This window comes from Notolepis coatsorum, assembly GCF_963971535.1.
Source record: "Notolepis coatsorum genome assembly, chromosome: 8".
Taxonomy (NCBI): Eukaryota; Metazoa; Chordata; class Actinopteri; order Aulopiformes; family Paralepididae; genus Notolepis; species Notolepis coatsorum.
In genome coordinates, this window is record NC_140172.1 from 79,222,196 (window position 1) to 79,248,524 (window position 26,329).

Below are 26,329 nucleotides of genomic sequence, written 5' to 3' on the forward strand. Positions count from 1 at the left end.
TTACAATAGTTCATAGGTGACCTACAGAATGCTCAATTGAGCTATCGAACTGTATTTCATTGTGCTGGCTGGATATATATGTTACAAGCTCAGGTGTTTGGACTGGCATATTGTGTTGGGCTGAGCTGTTAGCTCATAGTTAGTGTAATGTTTATGATATGCGGGCTACAATGGCTAGCGTGATCTGGGTGGGCTGATGGTTGACGACCTCCGGGCGTATAGGATTTTTTCCTTGCCAGGCAGTAGGTTGACAGCAATCTGCTGTCGGCGCGCAATACATAACAAATCACCATAGAATAAATTAGTAGCTTTCGAGCCTTCCCAACTAAAATTGGAGTTGGACAATATCGGATATCGGTTAAAAAGCCAATATCGAACATCCCTAATTTATAGGAGCAGATCTTGAGTTATTTCTGTGATTTGGATTGACTTCACGGCACAGCAGCAAATGCATGGGAGCTGTATGTCAAAAAAACTGCAGGGTTCATAACAGAATGAAAATCGTGTTCAAATAAAGTGTTAATAACCTTTAAGTGGAGTCCAACCATCCGCTCCACCTTCTGTTCCAGCATGCCCATGGCCACTGCCCCCGTGTCCTCCTGCACCTCCTTCACCTCCTGCACCTCCTAGGCCTCCTGCTCCTGCCCCTTTGCTTCCAGGCTTTGGTGGGGGCACAGGGGCTCCTCCGGCAAGACCTCCAGCACCTCCTCCAACCCCTTTGTGTCCTACCAGGTGTCCCCCAACATCCATCATCTCACCTCCCAGACTGGGCACCAGCTTCTGGAGGTACTCCTGAAATAAACAAACAGAATGTATGGATTGGACTGATTTGTTTGTCACAATGCTAGTTCCTCCCTGTGGACCGCTCTGAGTTCCAATAATGAACCCTCTCTCACATACCATATTCCCAAATACCCAAGACCAATATGTCAAAGTGGTCAATGGAGTGATGGAGTGAGGGGAGACCTGTTACATGTTTACTCCAGTTTAACTCGATGGTGCTATGTTGCAGACTTTGAACATTATTAGCAGCAAACAATGATTTTCTATGTAAAGATAATAGTAATGGAGTCGTAAGCAGAGGATAACGTCACACTCCCTCTGTGTTGGTTGTAATCCCAGGATTCCCAGCCGCTCCAGCTGCGTGTGCATGGTGGTGAATGTATGCACTCCCTCGCAACAGACTCTCTTCCCATGTCCCCACATGGAAATGCACCTGATTGGATAAACTGTTAGTTGATTGGTCCTGTTTTCTTAGCTCCCCATTTTCAAAAGGGAAACGGCGGCTTGCTTGCTTGTCAACTTTCTCTTTTTCAACCTAAAATATGTGTCTGAACATTTTATCCGGGGAATAGGACATGTAATGGCTGGATCTTGATTCACATTTGATCTGCAACACCTAGTTTGACAGTTTGATTTGAATTTCGTGAGCCAGACACCTCTGTGCATGCATGCTCGGTTGTGGGAACCAGGAAATCATGACGGCTCACTAAACTTTCTTAGAAATACTTCCTTGAAATAATCAAGAAATAATGACTTTGCTGATCAAGTCATTGACATCACGTCAAGAGACACACCCAGCCATAGACACACCACTAACTGCCTTGGCCAGTCCTTTGTGCCAGTAGCCACCAGGCTCCACAACCAGGGACATGGCCTGCTGCCAGAAGCTGGAGAAGTAACACTGGCAGGACTTGAGAACTGCCTGAACTACTAAATCCTACACAGACTCTAGCACAGAGTGCTATGACCGAGTATACAGACCCTCATCTGCACCTTCTTTTTTTCTACAGTTTATTTTTATTCATATTTTTATATTGTCCTGTAACTGATATTTGCCTATACTGTACCTGACTGTACCTCCCCTCCCCCATGCTGCTAATGACACTTGCATTTCCCCAAGGGGATCAATAAAGGAATATCTTATCATATATATCAACATTTCCCTCATATCCTGTTATTAACTTACTAAGAAAGACAAAAATTACAATAATTCCATGGCAGAAGGAACTCCCATGGGTCCCACCATTTAGATTTTTTTTATCAGCAACTCGTAAACTCAGAGCTTTCTGAAAACGTCCACTTATGAGTGGGTGGTTCTTCTCCTGAACAAGTGAGGACTCTTCTCCTGAACGCAGTCAAGACCATCCCATTTGAATGCATCATACAGTATCTCCAGGTTCTTACAAAAAACGGATTATTATTTTCCCATCAACATACGTTTCCAAAACTTTCCATACATTCAAGGTCGGGTTTCAGCCATACAGACTTTGTTTTCCACTGGAATTTCAGGAAGGAAGGACCCCTGAAGGTCCAGACAAGAACCATGAATATACGTGTCAGTCATTCCCTCAACAAGTTGCCTTTCTTCAAATAAGATTTTCATGAAATAAGTTGTATCTGAACTCAAAGATAAACATAAGAATGTTCATGAATGTTATTGGAATTTTTTTATTTTTTTTTCTAAAAACTAGAGAATGTTACATTTTTCCAATAACATTCATGGACATTCTTACATGTGGGTAGAATTTCAGGAAGAAAAGTGAGGTTTTCATTGTCATTTGTGGTAGGAGGTTCTTACCATAGACTCGGTGGTGAAGAGGTCGGGGTTGTTCTCGTAGATGAACCTCTCCACCCTAATCTGCCTCTGTCTGAACATCTTGGACCCTTTGTTCTTCATCAGAGACAGCTCCTCCAGCATGATGTCCTTGGGGGTCCTGATCTTTGTCCCCAGGTCAAACTCAGACGCCTCTGGCTCTGAGTCATACTCTGGTGAAGATGAAATACATGGTTTTCTGCTCTTCATATGATAGTGGTTCTCAGCTGGTCTAATGACTTGTGACCTCATTTTAAATACAGCTTTTCATTGTTCCTTTGCTGATGACATCTTTTGATTAGCTTTTTGGTCCTGAGTCACTGCTTTCTTTAATCCTTAATGCCCATATAGGCCCATTACTAAACTAATCTAAACGAATTCCAAACCGGTACCACTGTGTTTTGAGTTTGTTTTTGTCTATAGGTCAATGTCTGTAAGGCTGGAGTCATCTAACATACAGTTCTGTGAGGTAAGGCTGGAGTCATCTAACATACAGTTCTGTGAGGTAAGGCTGGAGTCATCTAACTAACATACAGTCCTGCGAGGTAAGGCTGGAAAACCCTGAAGCTCATACATTTGCTGTCGTTTTGGTGTTTAGAGGTAGATTTGCTGTAGTGTGGTGTTACGGATTGGCATTGTGGAAGTAGAACCCAAGGACGAGAGCAAGAAGTGAGATGAGGCAGGAGACGACGGTCACAATTAATTCCACCCCAGGTGAAAATCTGCATAAAATGTATACCTAGGTAAGTGGAATATTGCTCCACTTCTACAAGGGCTATTTGCATATTCTTGGTATCTAGGAACATCTATGGACCTCAATGAATGTATTCTCAGTGTCAGAAATATTGTGTCTATTACTAGGCTTGCTTAAATTGTGATGAAACAAAGGAAAATATGAATTATGATTTTTCTTTTCATTTTTGACAGTGAATAAAACCATGATAATAATGACCAAACTTAAGAAACTGCCACTGAGCTCATTCAGTACCCTCTTGGGATCATGTGTACAAAAGATCTAAGGAAATTAATAAAGGGAAGATGATCAAATTGAAGGTTCTGTATATACAGTACTGAATTCTCCCATCCGGACCAATGCTATTTGAAATATTATTATAGAATATAGAATATATGCTTATACATTACCTTATTATAGCCAATTTGCACATTTATATATATATACATATAGTATCTTTCAAATGGCCGAGTTCAATTTGGATATAGTATCACCAGGCTTGCATAATAACAGATACTGATATTTACTGTAATCGACTGTAATATTTTATTTCCCCCACAGTGTAACCATATTGAAACTAATTTCAGATCTAATTCTTCTTACATGTTAACAATAGTGTGGAGAAACTGACTGCGTTTCAATATTTGTCAAACGTTACCTTTTGTAGCTTATTATCGCGAATCATAACAATTATTGATATGATTCATTCAGAACGCTGAACTTTGAACCACCATAGGGGACCACAGGAAGTGTAGATTGGAGAAATTCCAACGCTGGCAGATAGCTAGCGATGTCCTCTTCAAAATGGCCGCAAAAAGATTCCAATTCCGATGGTTCAACATTTCCATATCCGGTTCCGGGTCAAAAAAACGATTTCACATAAAAAACTTAAAATGATATAAACTCACTTTTAACCTATTGCTAAACTATTGCCAACCTAACGTTTTACATTCTACATGTATTTGTGACATAGTAGTGATAATAATACTTGAAAACGGTTGATTTTAAAATCACAACCATCTTCATAAAAATATAATAATAATTTAATAAGGTCAAAAGGGGTCGGTACCGACCCTGTCGAGTGGAACAGGTTAAAGAGCTTTACTTGGCAGCATACAAAAGTACATTAATGCACAAACATAAAAGGCGCAGTCGAGCTGGCACTGAGGAAAAACAAAAGCTAACCAAAAAATTTACTGAGAACTCGAAAACAAAAGGGCAACAAAACGGAACACTAACAAACACTTACTTAGACTGAAAACAACAACAGGGCAAGGACGACGTTGACAGAGACATGACAGGAAACAGGGGTACAGGAGATAATGACGCCACCATGAAGTGAGGGCAGACCACACTTAAATACTACCCTTGATTGAATTACTAACAGCTGGCGAGCCCAGGCAATAATATAGAAATGCACAAATCAGAACACACTAGGAAAACTCAACTTGGACACAAAAGGCATAATCACACACAACAACCAGACAGGAGGATGACATCAAACAAAGGAAGGGAGAGCCTACGACAACATACATAATGACATCACATTAATTACATTTAACCACAAAGATATAATGGATTGCACAATCTGACGGTGCCCGCCAGAGGGCAGCAGAAGACTACTGTTCATATTGTTCCCACTGTCCCAGACAGGGCTCAGTCTGGGACCGTGACAGTGTGGGTGTTTAAAAGGTACATTTGCTGTAGTTTTTGATGTTTAGAGGTACATTTGCTGTGATGCCTTACCATCCTGAGTAACATGGGACAGTGATGATCTTACCATCCTGAGTAACATGGGACAGGTCAGTGATGATCTTACCATCCTGATTAACATGGGACAGGTCAGTGATGCCTTACCATCCTGAGTAACATGGGACAGTGATGATCTTACCATCCTGAGTAACATGGGACAGGTCAGTGATGCCTCACCAATACCATCATGAGTAACATGGGACAGGTCAGTGATGATCTTACCATCCTGAGTAACATGGGATAGGTCAGTGATGATCTTACCATCCTGAGTAACATGGGACAGGTCAGTGATGCCTTACCATCCTGAGTAACATGGGACAGGTCAGTGATGATCTTACCATCCTGAGTAACATGGGACACATCAGTGATGATCTTACCATCCTGAGTAACATGGGACAGGTCAGTGATGATCTTGGAGAGCTTCTTGCGCTTGGTTGGTGGCTCAGGTCGTCCCAGAGACATGGCTGGAGAGGAGAAGACAACAAAGAATGTTTACCAGAAGGTTGTGTTGTTCAGTTCTCAAAATTCTAATCTGACAGGCAAAATTGTAAAAACTGAAAGGGTTAACTTACAACGTATCTTTCCATCCACTAGTAATGCCACAGCTCATTTAATGATAATAACCCGCTAGTTGATTACTATAATCATTTTTGGCTGATCAAGATGTCTGCAATGGAATACTATAAACTACTAAATAGCCAAAGGAAATCCTGAAATGTATGACTTTGAAAGCCATCTCAAAGCATTTTCTTCCCAAGGTATTCCGGTGATTCTAGATGGTTAGTCAGGATACAGTACGAGTATGTCTACATGAACCACACGAGAGATACTAATATAATACATACTAGGGGTGTAACGGTACACATAAGCCATGGTTAGGTACGTACCTCGGTTTTGGGGTCACGGTTCGGTACAAGTTCGCTACAACAGGAACAAAATATTTATAATAATTGCGTATTATAATTATTATATTATTATTAAATATAATTATCTTTTATTAAGTTATACTTAGTTCCACCTAGGCTTGCCATGGTAGTCCACTGAGTAAATTAATTGCCTACCGCCAGTGGTGCAGTCGTAATATGGGAACTGGTAACACGCCACGCCACGTGCACGCGCGCGCGGGTACGTGCATGCGCACAGAACTGATTTATACACACACACACACACGCACGCACACACACACGCACACACACACACACAAGCGCATATACGCAAGTGCAATCTTTCTATCATACAAGCTCTTCTTGCTCTCTATTTGTGTGAATGTGCGCGTGGAAAGCTGGCGCGGAGCACAGACGCTTGATTCAATATCATAAGCAGGTAGACCCCCATCACGAATTCCGAGCCACATTAGTATTCACCTCCACTGCCTGTGTCACACAGAATGAAGGGGGAGATGCATTCAGATAGCCAACACCCAGACACTTAGTCTACCTGCGCTTTTTGTTATGTAAAACGGTGGCCGGGTACTTAGTCACAACGAATGGATACAGCGCATTTTTGTGTGTGCGTACACGCGAGTACACATCCGTGCGCGATCGCGCGTACTTCTGCCTCAGTGATCTGGTAACACGGCGTGTAACCGGGTGTGACCACGACTGCACCACTGCCTACCGCCCCCGCATCCACCGGTGTATGCTTTTTAAGTTTCAGTTTCACTTCTATAATAGGTTTAACTTCACGTGAAGCAGAGAAAGAAGACTAGAGAGAAGAGATGACATGTTACACAACAATGGCAGAGGATTTATCAATATTTTGTATTTAAACACCACAGCAGCTCGACTGGAGAGGAGCTGAGCAAAAGTATGTTGTGCTTTTTTTTTTGTTGGCTGTGAGTGAAAGTTGCGCGGAAGAAAGTTGGTCTGGGGGGTGTGTGTGTGTGTGTGTGTGTGTGTGTGTGTGTGTGTGTGTGTGTGTGTGTGCGTGCGTGCGTGCGTGCGTGCGTGTGTGTGTGTGTGTGTGTGTGTGTTATTTGGCAAACAAGAAAAGGATGAACATTTTCAGTAATGACCCTGCTGTGTTACAAACATATTTTGGGAAGGGGTGAATTTGTGAATTAGTTTTGAATGAAATTCGGCACCCAAAAAAGGTTCTGCACGTGCGTTCCGTTAGTGGTTAACGTACCGTTGCATTCATTCGGTACACAGCATGTACTGAACCAAAGGTCCAGTACTGAAAAGGTTCGGTATGGATACGTGTACACCCCTACTAATGCTAATCATCAAGTGACACTTTCTGGACCTGCTTCCATACCCACGGGAAGATGTTTTGAGTAATGAAATGTTCCGTTTTGTCTTCTTCATCACTCGTACTATTGTCTGTGGCCATCTTCTGTAGCTTGTCACTCTGACTGTCTATTCTTCTGATAGCAGGTGTTTAATCAAAGATCCCCGCTTTCTAGTCTTGCACAAGGATCAATCAGCATGGGTATGGGCGGGTTCATTTTCCATTGATGGGGATTTGATTGGCTGTTTTTAAAGAAAGTGTGGCCGCAGGATTAATAACGTTAACGTTAGTTCGGCCAGAGAAACAAATAATAATTAAAATGGTTGGACCTGCGAGATTTGTACGTTGTACTTTGTAGGTCTGCATTTTAAATGTAAGGAGTAAAAAGTATGTTTTTTTTTCTCTGAAATGTAATTGAGTAAAAGTACAAGTATACAAACCTAATAATACTTGAGTAAAGGGTAACACTTTATAATAACACTCAGTTATAAGACCTTTATAAGGTATTTGTAGATAATGGACTAATCATGAACAAATCATTTATTTATTATTAAATCATTTATAACTATATTTGTATAACATGTACAAATTAGTTCTACATTATTTATAACTCATTATCAACATTGTTTGTACTTGATTTGTTCATCATTAAATAATGTTGTTTAATGTGTAGTAACACATTTGTAGATGCTTTGAAAAATGGATATGAAAAAACGACTATACTGTACCTCCATTTATTTGTTCATGTTCAACAAATGATTTGTTAAGACATTCATAAAACATCTATAAATCATTTGCAGATAAGGAGAAGGATAAGGATAACTTTTATTGATCCCTCATGGGGAAATTCAAGTGACATACACATACAGCTCATCGTCTCATTAAACAATCATCATATCACAATCGTTACATTTTTACAGTAACAACGGCACAACATAAATTCAAACAGGCATGTACATTTGTTGACACATGTCAACTACAGTATGTCTGAGACACCATATGCGATTGTCGGCTGCAGCAACACCGGGGTGTCGTTGCGCCAGGCGGGAGGGAAGGAGGAGAGATTGTCCAGAAACCACCGTTGCAACACCGGAAGGGGCGGGGATTATGACTCTGACTACAATGCCGTCAGCTGGGGGATAGGACTTTGGTGATGAGACAGTCTTCTTTGGCTCCCCCCCTCCAGCACGCACACTAATCGGCTGTATAGGCACCTATACAGCCTGAAAATACAAATAATTATTACCCTTGTGTGTCATGTCATCATCACAGAAAGACTCAGAAGAAGCTTCTATCCCCAGGCCATCAGGCTGCTAAACGAACAATGAACACTACACAACAACAACCACCAAACGCACATAGCACACACATCCACACGCACACGCACACACTCACTTTAAACAAACACACTGTAGCACCCACTCCACACACTCTATAGCACACACCCACTTTAAACAAACACACTGTAGCACCCACTCCCCACACTTTATATTTATTGATGAAGGATTGCACTACAACTCGTACACCTTACTGTAAATTGTACCTAAATTGTACCTCATCCCATTTCTGCTTTGCACTATACTGTACATTAGTACACTGCATAGTATTATATATTATATGGTAACTCAGAACATTGTACATATGTCTATACCGAACACTGTGACCTCATTTTCTTCTTCTAAATTACATGCTATACTATGTTATTTGATACTATCTTGTCTAGCACAGTCTCTGGAGCGTAACAGTAAGAAGCATTTTGTATGAAAGTATTCTGTACTTCTGTATGACAACTATTAAAGAAACTTGAAACTTGAAACTTGAAACATACCGCAATATACTGAGCACACATTAAGAACAAACACATTTTCAAATGTAAAGTTAGCGGCGCCCACCACATCAAGTACGTCTACACAACAAGAGTTGTAGGTCGGAAATGATGGAATAGATTTACTAACAAAAAAGGTGTTTAGCCTGCTCATACCTTAATAAAAGCGTGGGGCAGCACGAATAACTTGGCTCTGCTAATATATCATGCTTCCATTCAAACAGACGGCAACAGACATGAAGTCAAGTCTCACTTGCGTGAGACTTCCGTCTACTCTACAACCTGGCCAGGGTACTCCTGGGTCCTAGTGCCCACCCATGTTACACTATTATGTCATGCACATGTATTTTATATGTTAATAAAATTGCATTTATCTATAGTCCTCCTAATTCTGTCACTGTTTGATGTCACAAAGAAGGGTGTATCTGAAAGCTGTCTACAACATTTGTAACAGGTGATGAAAAAGTAAACAAATAATTAACTATTAGACATTTGTTAATGATGAATAGGCTTCACTTCAGATTAGGGCACACAATAGCATCTGCAAATGATTTATAGATGTTTTATGAATGTCTTAACAAATCATTTGTTGAACATGAACAAATAAATGGAGGTACAGTATAGTCGTTTTTCATATCCATTTTTCAAAGCATCTACAAATGTGTTACTACACATTAAACAACATTATTTAATGAACAAATCAAGTACAAACAATGTTGATAATGAGTTATAAATAATGTAGAACTAATTTGTAAATGTTATACAAATATATTTATAAATGATTTCATGAAAAATGATTTGTTCATGATTAGTTCATTATCTACAAATAAAGGAGTGTTATTAGAAAGTGTTACCGAGTAAAGTACAAATCCCCAAAAACAGTACTTAAGTATTGTAACAAAGTACAATTACTCAAGTACTTTACACCCCTGATTAGTAGTTTAGTGTGAATAGTTTAGTATTAATAGTTTAGTGTTAGTAGTTTAGTGTGAATAGTTTAGTGTTAGTAGTTTAGTGTTAATAGTTCAGTGTTAATCGTTTAATGTTAATTGTTTATTGTTAGTAGTTTAGTGTGAATAGTTTAGTGTTAATAGTTCAGTGTTAATTGTTTATTGTTAGTAGTTTAGTGTGAATGGTTTAGTGTTAATAGTTTAATGTTATAGTTTAGTGTTAGTAGTTCAGTGTTAATAGTTTAGTGTTAGTAGTTTAGTGTGAATAGTTTAGTGTTAGTAGTTTAGTGTGAATAGTGTAGTGTGAATAGTTTAGTGTTAGTAGTTTAATGTTAAAAGTTCAGTGTTAATAGTTTAGTGTGAATAGTTTAGTGTTAGTAGTTTAGTGTGAATAGTTTAGTGTTAGTAGTTTAGTGTTAGTAGTTTAGTGTTAGTAGCTTATTGTTAGTAGTTTATTAATAGTTCAGTGTTAATAGTTTGGTGTTAGTAGTTTAGTGTGAATAATTTAGTGTTAGTAGTTTAGTGTGAATAGTTTACTGTTAGTAGTTTAGTGTTAGTAGTTTAGTTTTAAAAGTTCAGTGTTAATAGTTTAGTGTAATGTAGAAGACACCACGTAGGTCAAGTTAAAAGTGTCTTTATTTTTGAGAGTTGTTCATGTTCACAACTATTGATAACGTGAATTCTGTTTTGGGGTAAAGTCATTTCACATTCTGTGACTGTTATCTGGCTTGGGTCGGTGGGTGGCGTTGTTATTAATTAATGAAGGTGACTTGGGGAAGCTAAGTGTTAGCATGTCACATTGCCTTGTTTTGTCAGGGCTGAGGATGCTACTATCTACTAGCATCACCATGAGGTAAGAAACACAAGTTTCAAGTTTGCTTTTATTTGTCACGTATTAAGTAAATGTACATTACAGTGAAATGCTTGGTTCTGTATGAGCCTGAGAATGTGCTTCATACAGTAAAAAAAAAGTAAGTAAAAGAGGAATAAAATCCCAACACTATACAAATATACAATATACAAACTAAAGTACAATGAAATAACAATGAAGTAAAAATGCAGACAAAGAGGTACAAAAAAGCAGACAATGAGTAAAAAAAAATGCAGACAATGAGCTACAAAAACTGTAAGAAAGGCGCAAAGATGCAAAGATGCAAAATGCTAAATGCAAAAATGAGGTATGGATGTAGTGCAAATCTCATTAAATAGATGAGATAGATGAGATATTAATATTAAATAGATAAAATAAGGGTGTATCGATTCGACCCCACAACGATTCGATTACGATTCTTCAGGCAACGATTCCCAGCAGAACTCCGCAACGCCCCAACTTGCACCAGATTGCACCAGTTGTTGTTAATCATAAAAGACACTCCACCTCCCCTCGACTTTCTGGAATCCTCCATTCTGTCCTTACGGTGGACAAAGAAGTTGTCGACCGGCTGTATTCTCCACTTGCACAAACGTGCTGGCGGCATGTGTTGACGTTTTGCAAAAGGAAATGTGTGTTGATTGTGAAGTTGTGGACAGGCTTCAGACAGAGGTAATGAAACTTTTGTATTATTATATTATAGAATGCAACAATCTATTTAATAGACAAATAGAGCAAAGTTGCTAAAGTCTAGGGCTGACCCCTATTAGTCGAATAGTCGACTAATCGGTCGAAAGGAGCCGTAGTCGACTGCCAACCTCTTAGTAAAAAAAAGAAAAAATAATTATTTTTTATTTTTTTATCATTCTTTCCAAAAGAAAAGATGCCTGGCACGCATACCAGAGGCTAACTGCCTACGAAATCAGGCACAGAGGCACTGAAAGAGGATTTCACCCATCTAATGAACACACTAGACTAGACAAATATCAAGATTTATCCATCAGTGGACCAATTGCATGCTTTTGTAGAAGACAAGAAGCCTTCAGTCGACTCCTTCAGACATTAAGCACCCCCCACAGCCCAAATGGAATGATACAAAAATGTATATATATATTACACTTTTAACTTTTTTTTATTTTAGTCGACTAAAACCTTCCCTTCCGCGTTGCTCTGATTGGCCAGCGATCTACGCTCGTTTCGCCCCTACACCGGTAACGCGCGCATGCGCATTTTGTTTTTGCCCCCACACGCCCACACGCTCAGCCACACGCAGATTTTAATAATAATAATAATGCAGGTTTTGCCGCCACGCCGGTAGATAATAATAATAATAATAATAATAATACTTAGAATAATAATACTTAGACAAACGCACGCAATTGGCACAAGTGTAAATTCGTCACTCAGTTTTAACATCGACACACTTACAGTAGTTCAACTTGTTCGCCAGCTTGCTGTGGAGCCTAGCAAGTTCGAATCACTCTTAGTTAATTTTTTTTTTTTTTTACGTTTAATAAATTTATCATCTCTCTATATTAACGTAACTAGCTATTCATATCAATTGAAATAACGTATTGTATTGTTTTCATCTCTCTATATTGACGTGATTCCATCAACACATAGGTAATATTTAGATCACAGGCTGGTCATGCATAATCTCGCCCACCAGACTCTTCTACCGGTCGCGCAAGTCAATCAATAGATTACACTTTCTGTAGGCCTAACACTCACCTACTCATTCTGTTGTGACACAACATGACATGTTAGGGTTGTCACCTTCCGTGATCGCGTTTGAACCAATGTGTAAAAAATCTGTTTTAGATTAGGCTGTAAAAATCATCAATTTATTGCCATCATGGACCAATAACAGAACAGATTGGCAGGTGGTGACAAAGCACAAGACTGGGCATTTATTTAAAAAACATACATACCCTAACCACATAACAGATATTTAAAAGGTAATTAACAGGCATGTTCTGCAACATATATCCACTCTTGAACAATGAAAAACTCCTTTTTCTTCTATTTACAAATAAGAGCAGCTCTGAAGGCTCACGGAGATGAACGTTATTTCAATAGCAGTGATCGTCCATCTTAGTTAGTTAGGCGTTGGAGTATATAGCGCGGCATATATTGATGCAGGTAGGTATTATCTGATGCAGCTAGGTATTATCATGCTAATATGGCGTGTTCTGCGATACCCATTTCAGCGTGTGTGCGAGGGCTCTCGCATTATTATTATTATTATCTACCGGGGCAAAACCTGCGTGTGTGCGTGGGCTCTCGCATTATTATTATTATTAAAACCTGCGTGTGTGCGAGCGTGGGCCGTGGCGGGGCAAAAACAAAAACTTGCGTGGGGGGGGGGGGGGGGGGGGGGGGGGGTGAGGGCATTATCGCACGGGTGTAGGGGCGAAACGAGCGGAGATCGCTGGCCAATCAGAGCAACGCGGAAGGGAAGGTTTGTTGCCGAAAGGATATACGCGTCTGGGACCTCTGGCGTAGTTTTGGTGAAATAAAGGACGTTGCAGTCCCGAATGTCCCTCTGTTATTTGATTCTGGCTCTGATGTCATCCAGTTTGTTTTCAATGGACTGGACGTTGGCCAGCAGGATGCTGGGGAGCGGTGGTCAGTGAGCCCCGGACCGGAGTTTGTTACGAATGCCGGCTTTTTTCTCCTACGTCTGGGGGAGAAGTTGTCCTGCCTTGTTCGTCAGCGAGCCGGTCGAGAGAGCAATCCATATGGTGAGTAAATTGTAATCCAATGTCAATGAGTGACTGACGGGCCTATACATTAAATGCACTAGACTTGCAGTTGGTCCATAAAAAACGTGTAAAACTACCCAAAAAAAATATCAAATCAAGCACAATCTCGACGGAACCCACAGAGAGGCGGCCGGACAGTGTGGCGCCATCTTGCTTCAGTGGTGTGAGGAAATATTGGTTCTGGTGTTAGATCTTAAGATGAGAGTTGGTGTCCCATTGTTGATGAGTAATATGAATCAAGTGCCGAAAGAGACCATCTTAGTGTCAACTTCAGATGACAAAGTGTGTATAAATTTTGCTTTAGAAAAGGTATTCCTGCTTTTTTGGAATCTTCAAACTCATTTCAGACAATTCATGAAAGCTTTGTGTGAAACTGCGGTACCAACACGCCTGAGGCCATGATCCGGCAGGCAGACATGGGCCCTGCTCATTTTTCAAGTTCAAGGGCTATGTCAGTGGCCTTGGATTCCCCACATTCCCTAGCAAACAGCTGTCTGACTAACAGGAAACACATCGCACACTGTACACTACTGTTTTGTTTGGAGACACCAGATACTGTACACAGACTGAGAGTGCACGTAAACACTGATCATTGATCTGCCAAATATATTATATATATAAGATGGTCTTCAATGGGTTTCCAGTTCATCTTCAACATATGAGGCATCATTGCAAAACCATTTAAAACTATTGAGGATGATTCTTATAAGAAGACTGCTGGCATGAAAATCACACCCAAAGAATAGTATTGTGGTTGTTAGCTGTCTGAAGACATGGAACTGCAGGGATGAACCCCTTCTTGTGGAATGCATCTGGTTGAAGTTACAGCAATTGTCTTGCATTACCTTGCTTGTTTACATTATATGGAGCCCTATCAGTATCTAGGCCATCAGCTCATAGCAGTTTTGTTTAAGGCCCTGTCAATGGGCAGAACATCACATCACATCTCCTGGCTGTAACTCAATCTGCAGCAGCTATTTTTAAACACCATTTTCAGCCAAGACATTTTAGCAAAGAGTAACGGCACTATTGCCCGTCATTGGATGTGAGATTAGTTTGACGCAACTCACAAATGCACAATACTGTACACGACACTAGTGACAACTCTCAGAGGATTAGTCTGAATCTCCCTCAAAACTGGAATGAGAATTGTGGTTGATATGGGTGACTGTTATATAATATCTGTCTATAATAGATTACTGCATGTCATCATAAGAGTGAGGATGCCGTCAGAAGTGCTTATAACATGTCCATTCCCGAGTCAATCTAAAACTCTGTCATCTTGATGTTTAGCCTTGTTATTGATAGGCACGATATTGGTATCATAAAATATTACGTGTTAATGGCCATTATGATTTCTTCAAACTATCTTTATAACACTTTATAGACTTGCCTTAAGTCAAGTGTTACCAAGAGTTTCTGAAGATTACTTCCAATTTCCCTTATTATAATAATCCAAAACTGAGGATCACCAGGCCTCGTGTTTCAGAGTGTTCCAGCCAGCCGTTAGCAACACCATATAAACTGTTAACAGCGGGTGCAGCACCAGGCGCAGTGGGGAGCGGTCAGCACATTCTCCCACTCCCTCCGTCTCTTTAAGACACACAGATCAACTATACAGAGGGGCTCCACACACTATTCTCCTGCATTGGTTTGCTCTTAAAGTCGTTTTGTAAACCAAAGAAATGAATAAGCAGTGAATTGCCTCATTTTGTCATCCTCGAGGCCCTCATCTGTTAGTTCCTAAACTCAAAAGCAGGTACAGAACGTCCTCCTCCTCCACCCTCTGCCCCCCAGCTTAAGAGAGGCTGGTGCACAACTTCATTCCCTATCCCCAGTTTTCAGTGACCCCAGACCCCGTGGTTAGAATCCAAGCTGTGGGTTTTGGTTAGTAGTGTGAATCACATTGATGGGATGCAAATCCACTCACCGGGGTTTTGTTATAATCCTGGCGTGAGAGACGGTGTCTATAAATACCGAAGACACAAATGGAGATCCTGAAGGCTCGAGGCTGGTGATCTCGGAACACAAGTTTACAAATCCCACGGTGCCTCGACCTTGCGGGTGGACTCGGATCCCAGGGAGTGGGACAGCAGATCTTCCAGAGGGGTGGGGGGTGGCAGTGTCAGTAAGGGAGGAGGAGGAGGGGGACGAGATGGCTGAGGTTAAGGGTATGAATAGGGGGTTGGGGGTTCAGGCAGGGGGAGAAGTCTCTGTTGGCCAGTGCAAAGTGCTGATGGGGAGATTACAGGGGCAAAATCATTCTTGCAGATGGTTCAGAAGCCTATATTTAGATACAGAGAACAGGGTCTTAAATTAGTTATGAGATATCCTCAGACGACTTTGGGGTGTATTTAGATAGATGGAGAGAAAGACAGAGTAGCAACTACTATATGCAGGGTTATTATAGTTTGGTATTATTAAATATTATATATTTATATATATATATACATTTTTGTTTTCAATTCGGTTTAGTTTTAGTTAGTGTCCACAGTGGGGTTGCTTGTTTCAGTTTAGTTTTTATTGTTTAATTTTTTTAAGTTTGTATTAGTTTCAGTTGTTCAATTGTTTAAAGAAAAAAATTATAATATGGAGGGTATTTGTCAGGGCAAGATCTAAGAAGATCAGAATAGGTATTGAAGAAAACAAATAATTGTGTTGTCTGGTAAAAGCTAACCATCCACTAAGTGTTGCCTGGTAAGAGCTAACCATCCATGACTAAGTGTTTCCTGGTAAGAGCTAACCATCAGATCAGGCTGCAGAAACAAATTAGTGGGGGGGCATAAAATGTTCTCGGGGGGGCACAATGGTTTTTCAACACAGGTTCCCTTTTATACGTTTCAGCTTGGACAACGGCGCTGTGGCTTGCTTGGCGCTGCCCACGGTGCTGAACTAAACAGCAGAGAGGCAATTGAAAAATCAAATGTCTCTCTATCTTAAGAACATTCACTTATACAAAAACAGACTGAACGGATATATATAACAGACCTGCTGGGGCAGCGGACTGAGAGCAGGGGACACAAACAGGCTGGATAAGATGGTCAGGAAGGCCAGTAGCGTGGTTGGGGTGGAGCTGGACTCTAGCGAGGGTGGCGGAGAAGAGGAACCTTGCTAAGCTCCAGGCCATCAGGGAAAACCCCTCCCACCCACTATACACAGACTTGGCTGACAGGAGGAGCATGTTATAGGCTCACACTACCTAAATGCAGCACTGAAAGGCACAGGAAGTCCTTCATTCCGACAGCCATCAGACTATACAATGCATCACTGTGCCTCACTGCATCACTGAGCACAGAGTGACAGTTACCATCTTCCTGGACTCTTACTTTTTAAGCAGCACTGTGCAATATTACACCTACTGTAGACTTCAGTATATTTTTACTGTATTTATTTACTGTATCTTTTATTCTATTTTTATTCTATTTAATTTTATTCTATTCTTAGGCCATTTGTTTTGTTATTCTTATTCGTGACTTGTTCTGTCTAAATGTTTAATGTTGAGTGATTTGCAGTGTCAAATTTCCCTCAGGATAATACATTTCTATTCTATTCTATTCTATTCTATTCTATTCTATTCTATTCTATTCTATTCTATTCTATTCTATATCTTTGAAAAGTCTCCATTTATTCAACACTTCTGAATTCACTGACAAACTGAACTGAACTGACAAAAAGAAGGTGCATAAAAAAGCAAACAAAATTCCTCCACAGGCTACTCTCCATCATTAGTAGAGCGGCAAATGGCGTTTGGGGACAGAGTGAAATCTTCTTAAAACACTGCCCCTCCACTCATTCCTGTACCTTTTTGTTAAGTCCTTCTCAAATGCCAACTGAATTAAATTGGCCTTGCGTCGATGAAGCATATAGGCGATGTACTGTAAATTCAATTCAATTCAATTCAATTTATTTAATGACCACCCAGCCAGGCTGGTGGAATTTAGTTTCAGTGCAGGTTTCATAGCAGTTCCAACATAAAAACATAAAAACATAGAACATATAACATCACTTACAGCGTACATAAAAGAAAACACAATTACATAGATACAGTTCAGAGTTTGTGAGTTTGTCCATGTCCATGTCAGCAGAGGTAAGGGGGGTTGCGGGGGGTACTACAGGGGGGGGGGGGGGGTGCTACAGGGAGTTCAGTGTCCGTATGGCAGTGGGGAAGAAGCTGTTTTTGAACCGGGTTGTTTTGGTGGTCAGGGATCTGTAGCGCCTCCCGGAGGGCAGCAGCTGGAAGATGTGGTGTGCTGGGTGAGTGGGGTCGGAGACGTTCTTGAGGGTAGAAAACGAATTCTCACAGAGTGCCGTGCTAGCTTCAGTAGTGTTGTTGTTGACATCAGTGCCCACTAGGGCTGTCCCCGACTAAGGATTTGGATAGTCGAATTTGATTGACAAAAAAATTAAAATATTTAAAAAATTTTTTTTACCAGGGTGGGCACAGCTGACTCAGTGGGCGGGCCCGGCCCCCTAATGCCCGCCCATGGCGCCGGGTCTGCTAACCATCCACTAAGTATTTCCTGGTAAGAACTAACCATCCACTAAGTGTTGCCTGGTAAGAGCTAACCATCCACTATGTCAGGGGTTCCCAACCTTTTTTCCCCCAGGGACCCCCAAACATCTCTGATGAAATTCCTGGACCCCCCTCCTAATAAAATACCATAAAATACTTTTTCTTTTGTCATTTTAATACTTTTTGTCATTTTAATAACAAACTGCGTATACACAGGCATATGCATCATAATTAGACCCACTATGCTTCTTTGACTTGTGCCTTCAATCAACAAATCTCATCTTGCACCATATGTATTTCAAAATGTTGGCCAATATTCAAATCCTGTATTCATCCTCTCAAATCAGGCCCTAATGGTGAACGGTTTGCATTTATGTTGAATGAAGTAAGAATCCACTGCAGTAAAAATATCCTCACCTCGAGTGGTGGTAGTAAGGTTGACTGACATGAGAATGTCCTGCTTCAGATCCTCATTTTCGATATACTGCACATAAACGATGAGCACAGCCTCGTCTGCGACAGTTGTAGTTTCATCAAGTTATATGGCAAATGGACCCTTTCTAAGCTTTTCTGACAGCTGCTGCTCGCAATCACTTGACATCTTATCAATTCGGTCTTTCACTACATTGTTCGAGAGTGGTACTGATTTTAGTTTATCCGCCACCTGTGGGCCGCACAGTTTCTAAACCATTTTGATGCAGGCTGGTTTGATGAGCTGCTCGCCAATATTGTGCGGTTTCTTTGCTTTTGCAATTAAAAGCAAACACTCAAAGGAGGCTTCGGTAGCCTTCTGTAAATCACTGCCACCCCTGCTCCACGCTACTCTAACATCAACGGCTTGTTCGCCTTGAGAGACTGTTCTTTCCTCCGAAAAAAGTCTGGATCCTTCCCAACGGTTTCTGGGTGCTTAGACGCCTGATGTCTCTTCAGCTTGCTGGGCTTTAGGCTCGAGTTTGCCAACTTTTCTCCACAAATCACACACTCAGGTCGTTTGTCTGGTCCCTCAGTGAAGCCCATGGTGATGTAATTTTCGAGATTGCTGTAGGTCCTAACTTTTTTTGCAGATGAGCTGCCGTCATCTCCTTTTCGTTTGTCACACATTTTCGCCTCTGGCGGCTGACTGCAGACGAGCCGAGAAAGTTAACTAGCGTGCTAGGTTAGCTACGGAAAGTGATACAGTCAACTGATTCGCGTTTTAGCGGCTACCCGGTAGCCTACTGTTAACGTTAAAAAATCATGTCTAGATGTTTATTTATTAATCTTTATTTTTTATTGTAGTGGAGAGACTATTCATGCTTCTGATGATAAAAATATGCTAATTCAATATTTCCAAAAAAAAAAAAAAAAAAAAATTAAAAATAACATATAAAAAAAATCAAATCATCTGTGGTCTGGCGGACCCCCTGCACCCCCTGGCGGACCCCCAGGGGGTCCGCAGACCCCAGGTTGGGAATCACTGCACTATGTATTGCCTGGTAAGAGCTAACCACCCACTAAGTGTTTCCTGGTAAGAAACTAACCATCCACTAAGTGTTTCCTGGTAAGTGCTAACCATCCACTATGTATTGCCTGGTAAGAGCTAACCATCCACTAAGTGTTGCCTCGTAAGAGATAACCATCCACTAAGTGTTGCCTGGTAAGAAGCTGACAGAGACAGTTTGTTCCAGTCAATCCATTTATAGTGTTGCATTATTAACTGGAGTAGTTGAACATGGGGTTACAGGGGTACATGTGGTTGGTTGACAATGGATTACATTTTCTAAACCGGAAGACATAAAATTGGTTAACATAACATTTTACCATATATATGAGTAATTAACATAAGGACTTAATGAATGAATGATATCAATTGGTATATAAATTAATTATATCAATTGTGATAGATTTCGTCTTAATCAGCCAGTATCACTTCGTCACCTGTGGTTGCGTGAAATGTCTGTGTTGTGTTCATCTCTTACTCCGAAGTCGACCTCCCCCGTACTGGCTGTACAACTGTTTCAACCCTGTTAATGCAATCCGACTCAAAATAATTCGACACTGGCAATGTGATTTACTTCCTTAGATCGTGATGTTTATTCTCATAAACATAGACTCGTACAAGATGGAAACAGTTCTGAAATGTCCTTGAAAAGTCTTTGAAGAAACTAAATTCATTATTCTAATGATCTCTCCTGTTACCCCGCTTCCCTGTTAGCCCAAACTAGCTCGTAGCAACCGGAGGGTGGGGCCACGCGTCCCTTCCCCCCACCCTCTAGTCTTGAGGTCTCTGTATACGTGTCCACACGTCTCAGCCTCGTGTCCTAGTCTAACTTACACCGGAAGAAACTCACAGCTCATAACGTCTTTCCCCTAGGAACGGGGGCCCGCCCCTTTTCTCGTTACTAAGTGACACGATACCATGGCAACGGCAGTCTGGTCACCTTTGACACACTCATCAAACACTCCGGCTACCCTGCCCCCACCACATCTATGTGACGACTGGCCCAGCGCTGCTGTAGGTAATGACCTTGTGGTTATCTTTGGGCTTGAGAGCTCAGCTGATAAAAGGCCCTTGTCTGCAGTCTGACTGGAGATACACATACATATGTCCTCTTCAGTGTCTATAGTTATAATATCTAATATCTATAGGCTATAAACCAAATGCAAATCATTGATTTCCTTCAATTGGATATCATAAGGAGTCCGATGGTGTGCAATGAACCTTCTTAAGGAGGAAAGCATCAGTGTTGAGACTATTGAGAAGATCCAAATTAACTCATTGGGTTGTTAAACACTTGAAGAACTCCCCAGCGTTTCTCTTGACGTTGACCAATTTTCACTAACCTCTTAAGCCCTAGCTGAAGCTCAGTATTTGGTGTCACTTTGTTTGTCAGCTTGTGTCTTCGCCCAGGTGTGTCTCGTTGTTAATTAGTCTCCCTATATATGCTGTGCTTCCCTGTTCCTCCCCTGTCGGGTCATTACCCATGTTGACTGTTACATCCCAATGTATGTGCTTCCCCAGTGTGTGTCTTGTTCTCCATTTTGTTTCCTCCCTCGAGCCAGAACCCATCCTCCACCATTGGTCCCTGCTATGCCTGCCCTTCCATTGGTGGACTCAGGGGCGTAGCTGGGGGGGGGGGTAGCTTAGGATGATTCCAAGGGCCCAGCACTGAGGGGGGGCCCAATTTTTTTTTTTTACTAGACATCACTCAGGTGTATTATTGATGCTCTCATTGATACTATGTTTGTTTCTGAAGTGTGTGTGTGTGTGTGTGTGTGTGTGTGTGTGTGTGTGTGTGTGTGTGTGTGTGTGTGTGTGTGTGTGTGTGTGTGTGTGTGTGTGTGTGTGAGATATATAGAGAGAGAGGGGGGGCTTTGGTAGACTATTGCATTGGTCCATTCATTGAAGATGAACGCAATGCGACATCCTTTACTAGGCTCACCCACCAACAGTGCAGGTGCTGAACTGCTGATCCGAATGTATAGGTAAAAACCATATTATGCGTTTTCATCAATAAAAAAATGGCCCAAAAAAATTCTCTCGCGCGCTTACGCGCGCTCGCATACACTGGGGGCCTACAAATACATTCTTTCATGGGGCCCAGAATCTGGAGCTACACCCCTGGGTGGACTACATAGCAGCATAGCACCGATTGGTGGATGGGTTTCAAGACTCCGAGACCCAATCAGAAGCCATCACCCACCACTAGGGATGTCCCGATCCGATCACGTGATTGGGATCGGGGGCCGATCACGTGATTTTCAGAAGGTCGGGATCGGAAAAAAATAATCTGATATTTTTTTTTTTACTTTTTTTTGTATTCAACAAACATGACCATGTTCACGTCTTAAACTCATACTGAGGCCTTAGTTTTGGTTTTAAATTGCATATCATCATTCATTTATTTATTGTCACACAGAGCAGAATAATTTTGCCAAAACAAACGCATTTCCTTTGATTTAATTATACATCAAATGATTTATGTCAAGGATGAGGGACATCCACTAGTTGCAGAACTTGCAGTCACCTGATTTGTACAGACGATGGCGCCATTGCTCTCATGAAGCAGCAGGTTGGAGGCAGAGTTTTTAGATTACTCCGGTTGCAATGCCTCGCTTGAATGAAGTAAACTTTTCACCTGGATAACGTCAACATTCAGGGTGAATGTAATGTGAGAAATTGGGATGGGAAAAAAGAATCTTTTTTATAAGTTTCTTTTTGATCGGATCGGGAAAGATCGGTATCGGTAGATACTCAAAATCACATGATCGGGATCGGATCGGGAGCAAAAAAATGTGATCGGGACATCCCTACCCACCACCCAATCTTTCACCACACCCTGTTAAAATATGGCTGCTCACTTCAGTCACTCTCTCTCTCTCTGGCATGAGGCTAGGCCTGGTGGGATTTTGTAACCTGTACTTGGATAATATTGCATTTGTTTATTGGCCTTTGTATTAGTGACATTGCCTTTGTGTGTCTATGGCCACAGAGAGAGCATTGATAGCTTTAGATTGTTTTGTTATGTTTTCCATTCTTGTATATATTACTAATGTGTGTTATTTTCCTCTTTTCCAGGAAGCACGGATGGGGTGAGCTGCCATTTCATTTGGATATTGTTTTCTCTTGTTTTGGTTAGGTAAGGGTAGTTTAGATAATGTAATTTATTTGACCATAGATTAGGTTGGTTTATTTGGAGAATAGTGGTGTTTGTTTGTTGTTTTGGCCTTGGCTCACCCTTGAGCTACATGTGCTTCCTTTGCATCTACCAATAAATGTCCTTGTGTTTACAAACCTAGTCCATCATTTCTTTCAACCAACATTTATGTTACGGCCCTTTACTCTTAGACCCACAGGGGTTGTAACATTGACCTTGTTTCCTGTATCCTGTGAATCTGTCTTTGTGTACCTGATTGCTGCCTTGTGAAAGACAAGTAAAGTATTTTCATTGAACTACACCCCGTCGTGTCCTGCCTGTCTCTTTATCCTTGTCCTGTTCTGCATATTGGGTCCACATCACCACCGAACCCTAACACAGGCCTATAAATTACATTATTATAGCCAACTCGCACATCTATGGATCAGGCCAAATCTCTTCTTTCAAATGGCAGAGTTCAATTTGGATTTAGTATCTCCAGGCGTACAGCAAGAACCGTGAATGAAATCTACTGTATGTACAGTTCCTGTTAGGGATTGTGTTGGCAGAGGACCCAAACGCAAACAGAGACGAGGCGAGGTAGATGTAGATTGTCAAATTCTGAGCACTGCTCCTTTATTTCGAGTAACTGGTAAATGCAAAGAAAAGAGAGAGCAAGTCTCCCACAAAATACAAAACAAAAACTAGACAGCGCTGCAAAAATATTTGCAGTAGAGATACTTGAATTAAAAAAGGCAAAAACAAACAATAGCGACACTAAACTGAGAAGGCTAGAAAACAAACGAAAACATAAACACAGCTAAGCTGGAAAAGGAACATAGTGCAAACGCTACCAGGCGAGTGAACGGAATACATAGGGAGCGTCACGATAAACAAGAACTCAGCAACAGACCATCGGGGAGAAACAAACACCAAGAGCAAAGCAGGAAACGAAATGATGCCACACCGAATACAAGGGACACACAGGCATATATACAGAGGCTGATTAATAACGAGTGACAGCTGGGGTGGAATGTAGAACTAACACAATACCTGACTAGGCCGAAATACAAATACCCACATTGAACAACACTAGACTAGATCACACTTCTAAACACAGACAGGAGGAACACAAACTAAGGCAGGGGGAAAAAGGCAGACAACAGAATTACAGGCAAAGACATCATCATCATCAGGTAGCTTCTTCGTTCCGAAGGTTGCCTATCACTCTCCAACCCATTCTGTCCCCACTTCTTCTCTCCAACTCCGTGACTCCGCCTCTCACTCCGCTCCAATCACAGACGTCGTCTACCCAGCCTCTTCTTGGTCTTCCACTTCCTCTCTTTCCATCCACCTTCCCCATCACCACCTTCTTGAACATCTCCCCGCTGGATCCTCTCAGAACATGCCCGCACAACTCCATCTTTCTCTTTTTCAGCCTCTCCAGCAGCTGTCCTCCTTACATACCTGCTCTTCTCAGTACCTCCTCATTCTTGATCTTATCCTTCCATGTTATCTTCAGCATCTTCCTCAGCGTCCACATTTCAAAAGAGTCTATCATCCTCGTTGCCTCTTCATTCAGCGTCCATGCTTCTGCTCCGTCTGAAAACCAAAGACACTAATGAGGTAAAAAAGTTAAACAAGATATTGAGCCAGGCTGAAACTAAGACATGAGAGTTCAAGAACCACCACCGCTCTGCCACAGGATGGAGCCAGAGTATTGTTCATGAGAGGAGGAATATTGTTCATTGGTGGAGGGAGTCCATGGGGAGGTGGGGAGGAGGGAGCAGCAGGCGAAGCCTGGCCAGGAAAGAACCCTTACAGTTCCATTCTTATAATGGATATGGCTCCGCCATTTTTGATCGCATTGCAACGCGGATAGTTGCTAAACGTTCACAGAAGGTAGACACACTAACTGTGCTCCAATCTATGCCAATAACATTCAGTTTTGTGATAGAGAATCCCGAGAAATAAGACAAATAAGACAAATTACTACACAAGTCATTTGCTTGCAGGAAGCTGGAAACGGCTAGGAAATGTATTTTTTCGAAATATCAACGCTCATTGAGAGCTCTGGATGCCCTCTCCTCATATGACTACAAACTGCAATGCAACGCTCAAAATGGCGGATATTCGCTAAATTATGAAGACATTCCATAAACTAAAATCTCACTAATAACACTTTAAAGATTTATTTTTTAGCGTTTATCGCTTTTTACTACTGGGCAGTCCAGTAGAGAGAGAGAGAGAGGAAGAACGGGAGACGGGGGGAAGACATTCGGCAAATGACGCCGGGTCCGGGAATCGAACCCGGGTCGGCCGTGCCGCAACGCAGTGCGTTACATGGTTCGCCACTTGGGCGCCCCACACTAATAACACTTTAGACCAGGGGTTCCAAAACTTTTCAGGCCGCGACCCCCAAATAATGGTGTCAGAGAGCCACAACCCCCACTATTATAGGAGACATCTTTTTTTTATTATTTTTTTTGTAAATGGAAATGTATGGTTGAAACATGCAAACGTTCAAACGCACACACACTAATAAGCATTGGAGGCTTTTAACCAGGGCCGGACTGGGGAAATCATTCAGGCCAGGAAATATAGTGCAAAATATAGCCCCAGTCAGGCCACTTTTAAAGCAGGGGGTCTGGGGGTGCCCCGCCAAGATTTTTTTTTTGAGTCCACGTACCTCCATGATCTGAGATCAGTCAACTCCTGGATCTCTGACTCTAGTCCCAACGGTTATACTGACAAGACTCAGACAGACTGTATCCAAGTTAAAACTGTGGATGAGTCTGTCCACAGGAAGGTTTCATTAATTGTTCAGAGTGAGCTCTTTGTGAAGGAGTGAAGCCAGCTGAGCACTAGTGAGTTGAGCACAGTTCAAGGCGTAGCATGGGGATGTTTTTGGTGCTACCTAGTATCTTGCCATGATTTAGTATTTAGTTTACTCAGTTTATTTGATCAGGGACAGTGCATATCAATCAACAGTTATACATTTATAAATTAATACAAATTAAAAACTGTAAATATGGCAACATTAGCAGGGTTGCTAGTTTTCAGTTGTAGTCCCTGGGCTAGATGTTTAAGCCAGAAAATTATGAAGGCTAGTAATGGGTAGGGCTGTACCGAATGTCATTTTCTTTTTACATTTGAAGCTTCTATTGACGTTTTCGAATGAAGCTTCGAATGTCTGTCATCATATTTTATGACGTAATCATAAAAAAAAGAATAATAATAAAATTCCTCAATTTGAATACAATTATTAATCTGATTAACTTTTTTTAATGAATATAACTCGTCAGTTTCGTAAACATAAATAATCCAATAAGGGCACGGTTGGTACGAAAGTGATGGTGAACTAAACATCCGGCACAGCCATAAGCGGTCGCAAATTCCTGAGCTTCCGGAGCCTTCGTCAATACAGCAAGCAAAAGAGATGTTGCGCACATTTTCTCCTCGTTATGTTTTGGATAACG

General features: G+C 41.3%; 1 protein-coding gene across 1 annotated transcript in view; it reads right to left on the reverse strand.

The window, feature by feature from the left end:
* myoz1a (myozenin 1a) overlaps positions 1–15,820 on the reverse strand; it is a 51,936-nt gene extending 36,116 nt beyond the window's left edge. The window contains exons 1-4 of the mRNA XM_084320833.1: positions 15,652–15,820; positions 5,459–5,545; positions 2,582–2,769; positions 528–792 (exon numbers count right to left, since the gene is read on the reverse strand). Coding sequence (XP_084176959.1) covers positions 528–792; positions 2,582–2,769; positions 5,459–5,543 — 538 coding nt within the window. The 5' untranslated portion in view covers positions 5,544–5,545; positions 15,652–15,820. The remainder of the gene's footprint in view (positions 1–527; positions 793–2,581; positions 2,770–5,458; positions 5,546–15,651) is intronic.
* Positions 15,821–26,329: the final 10,509 nt, after the last annotated feature.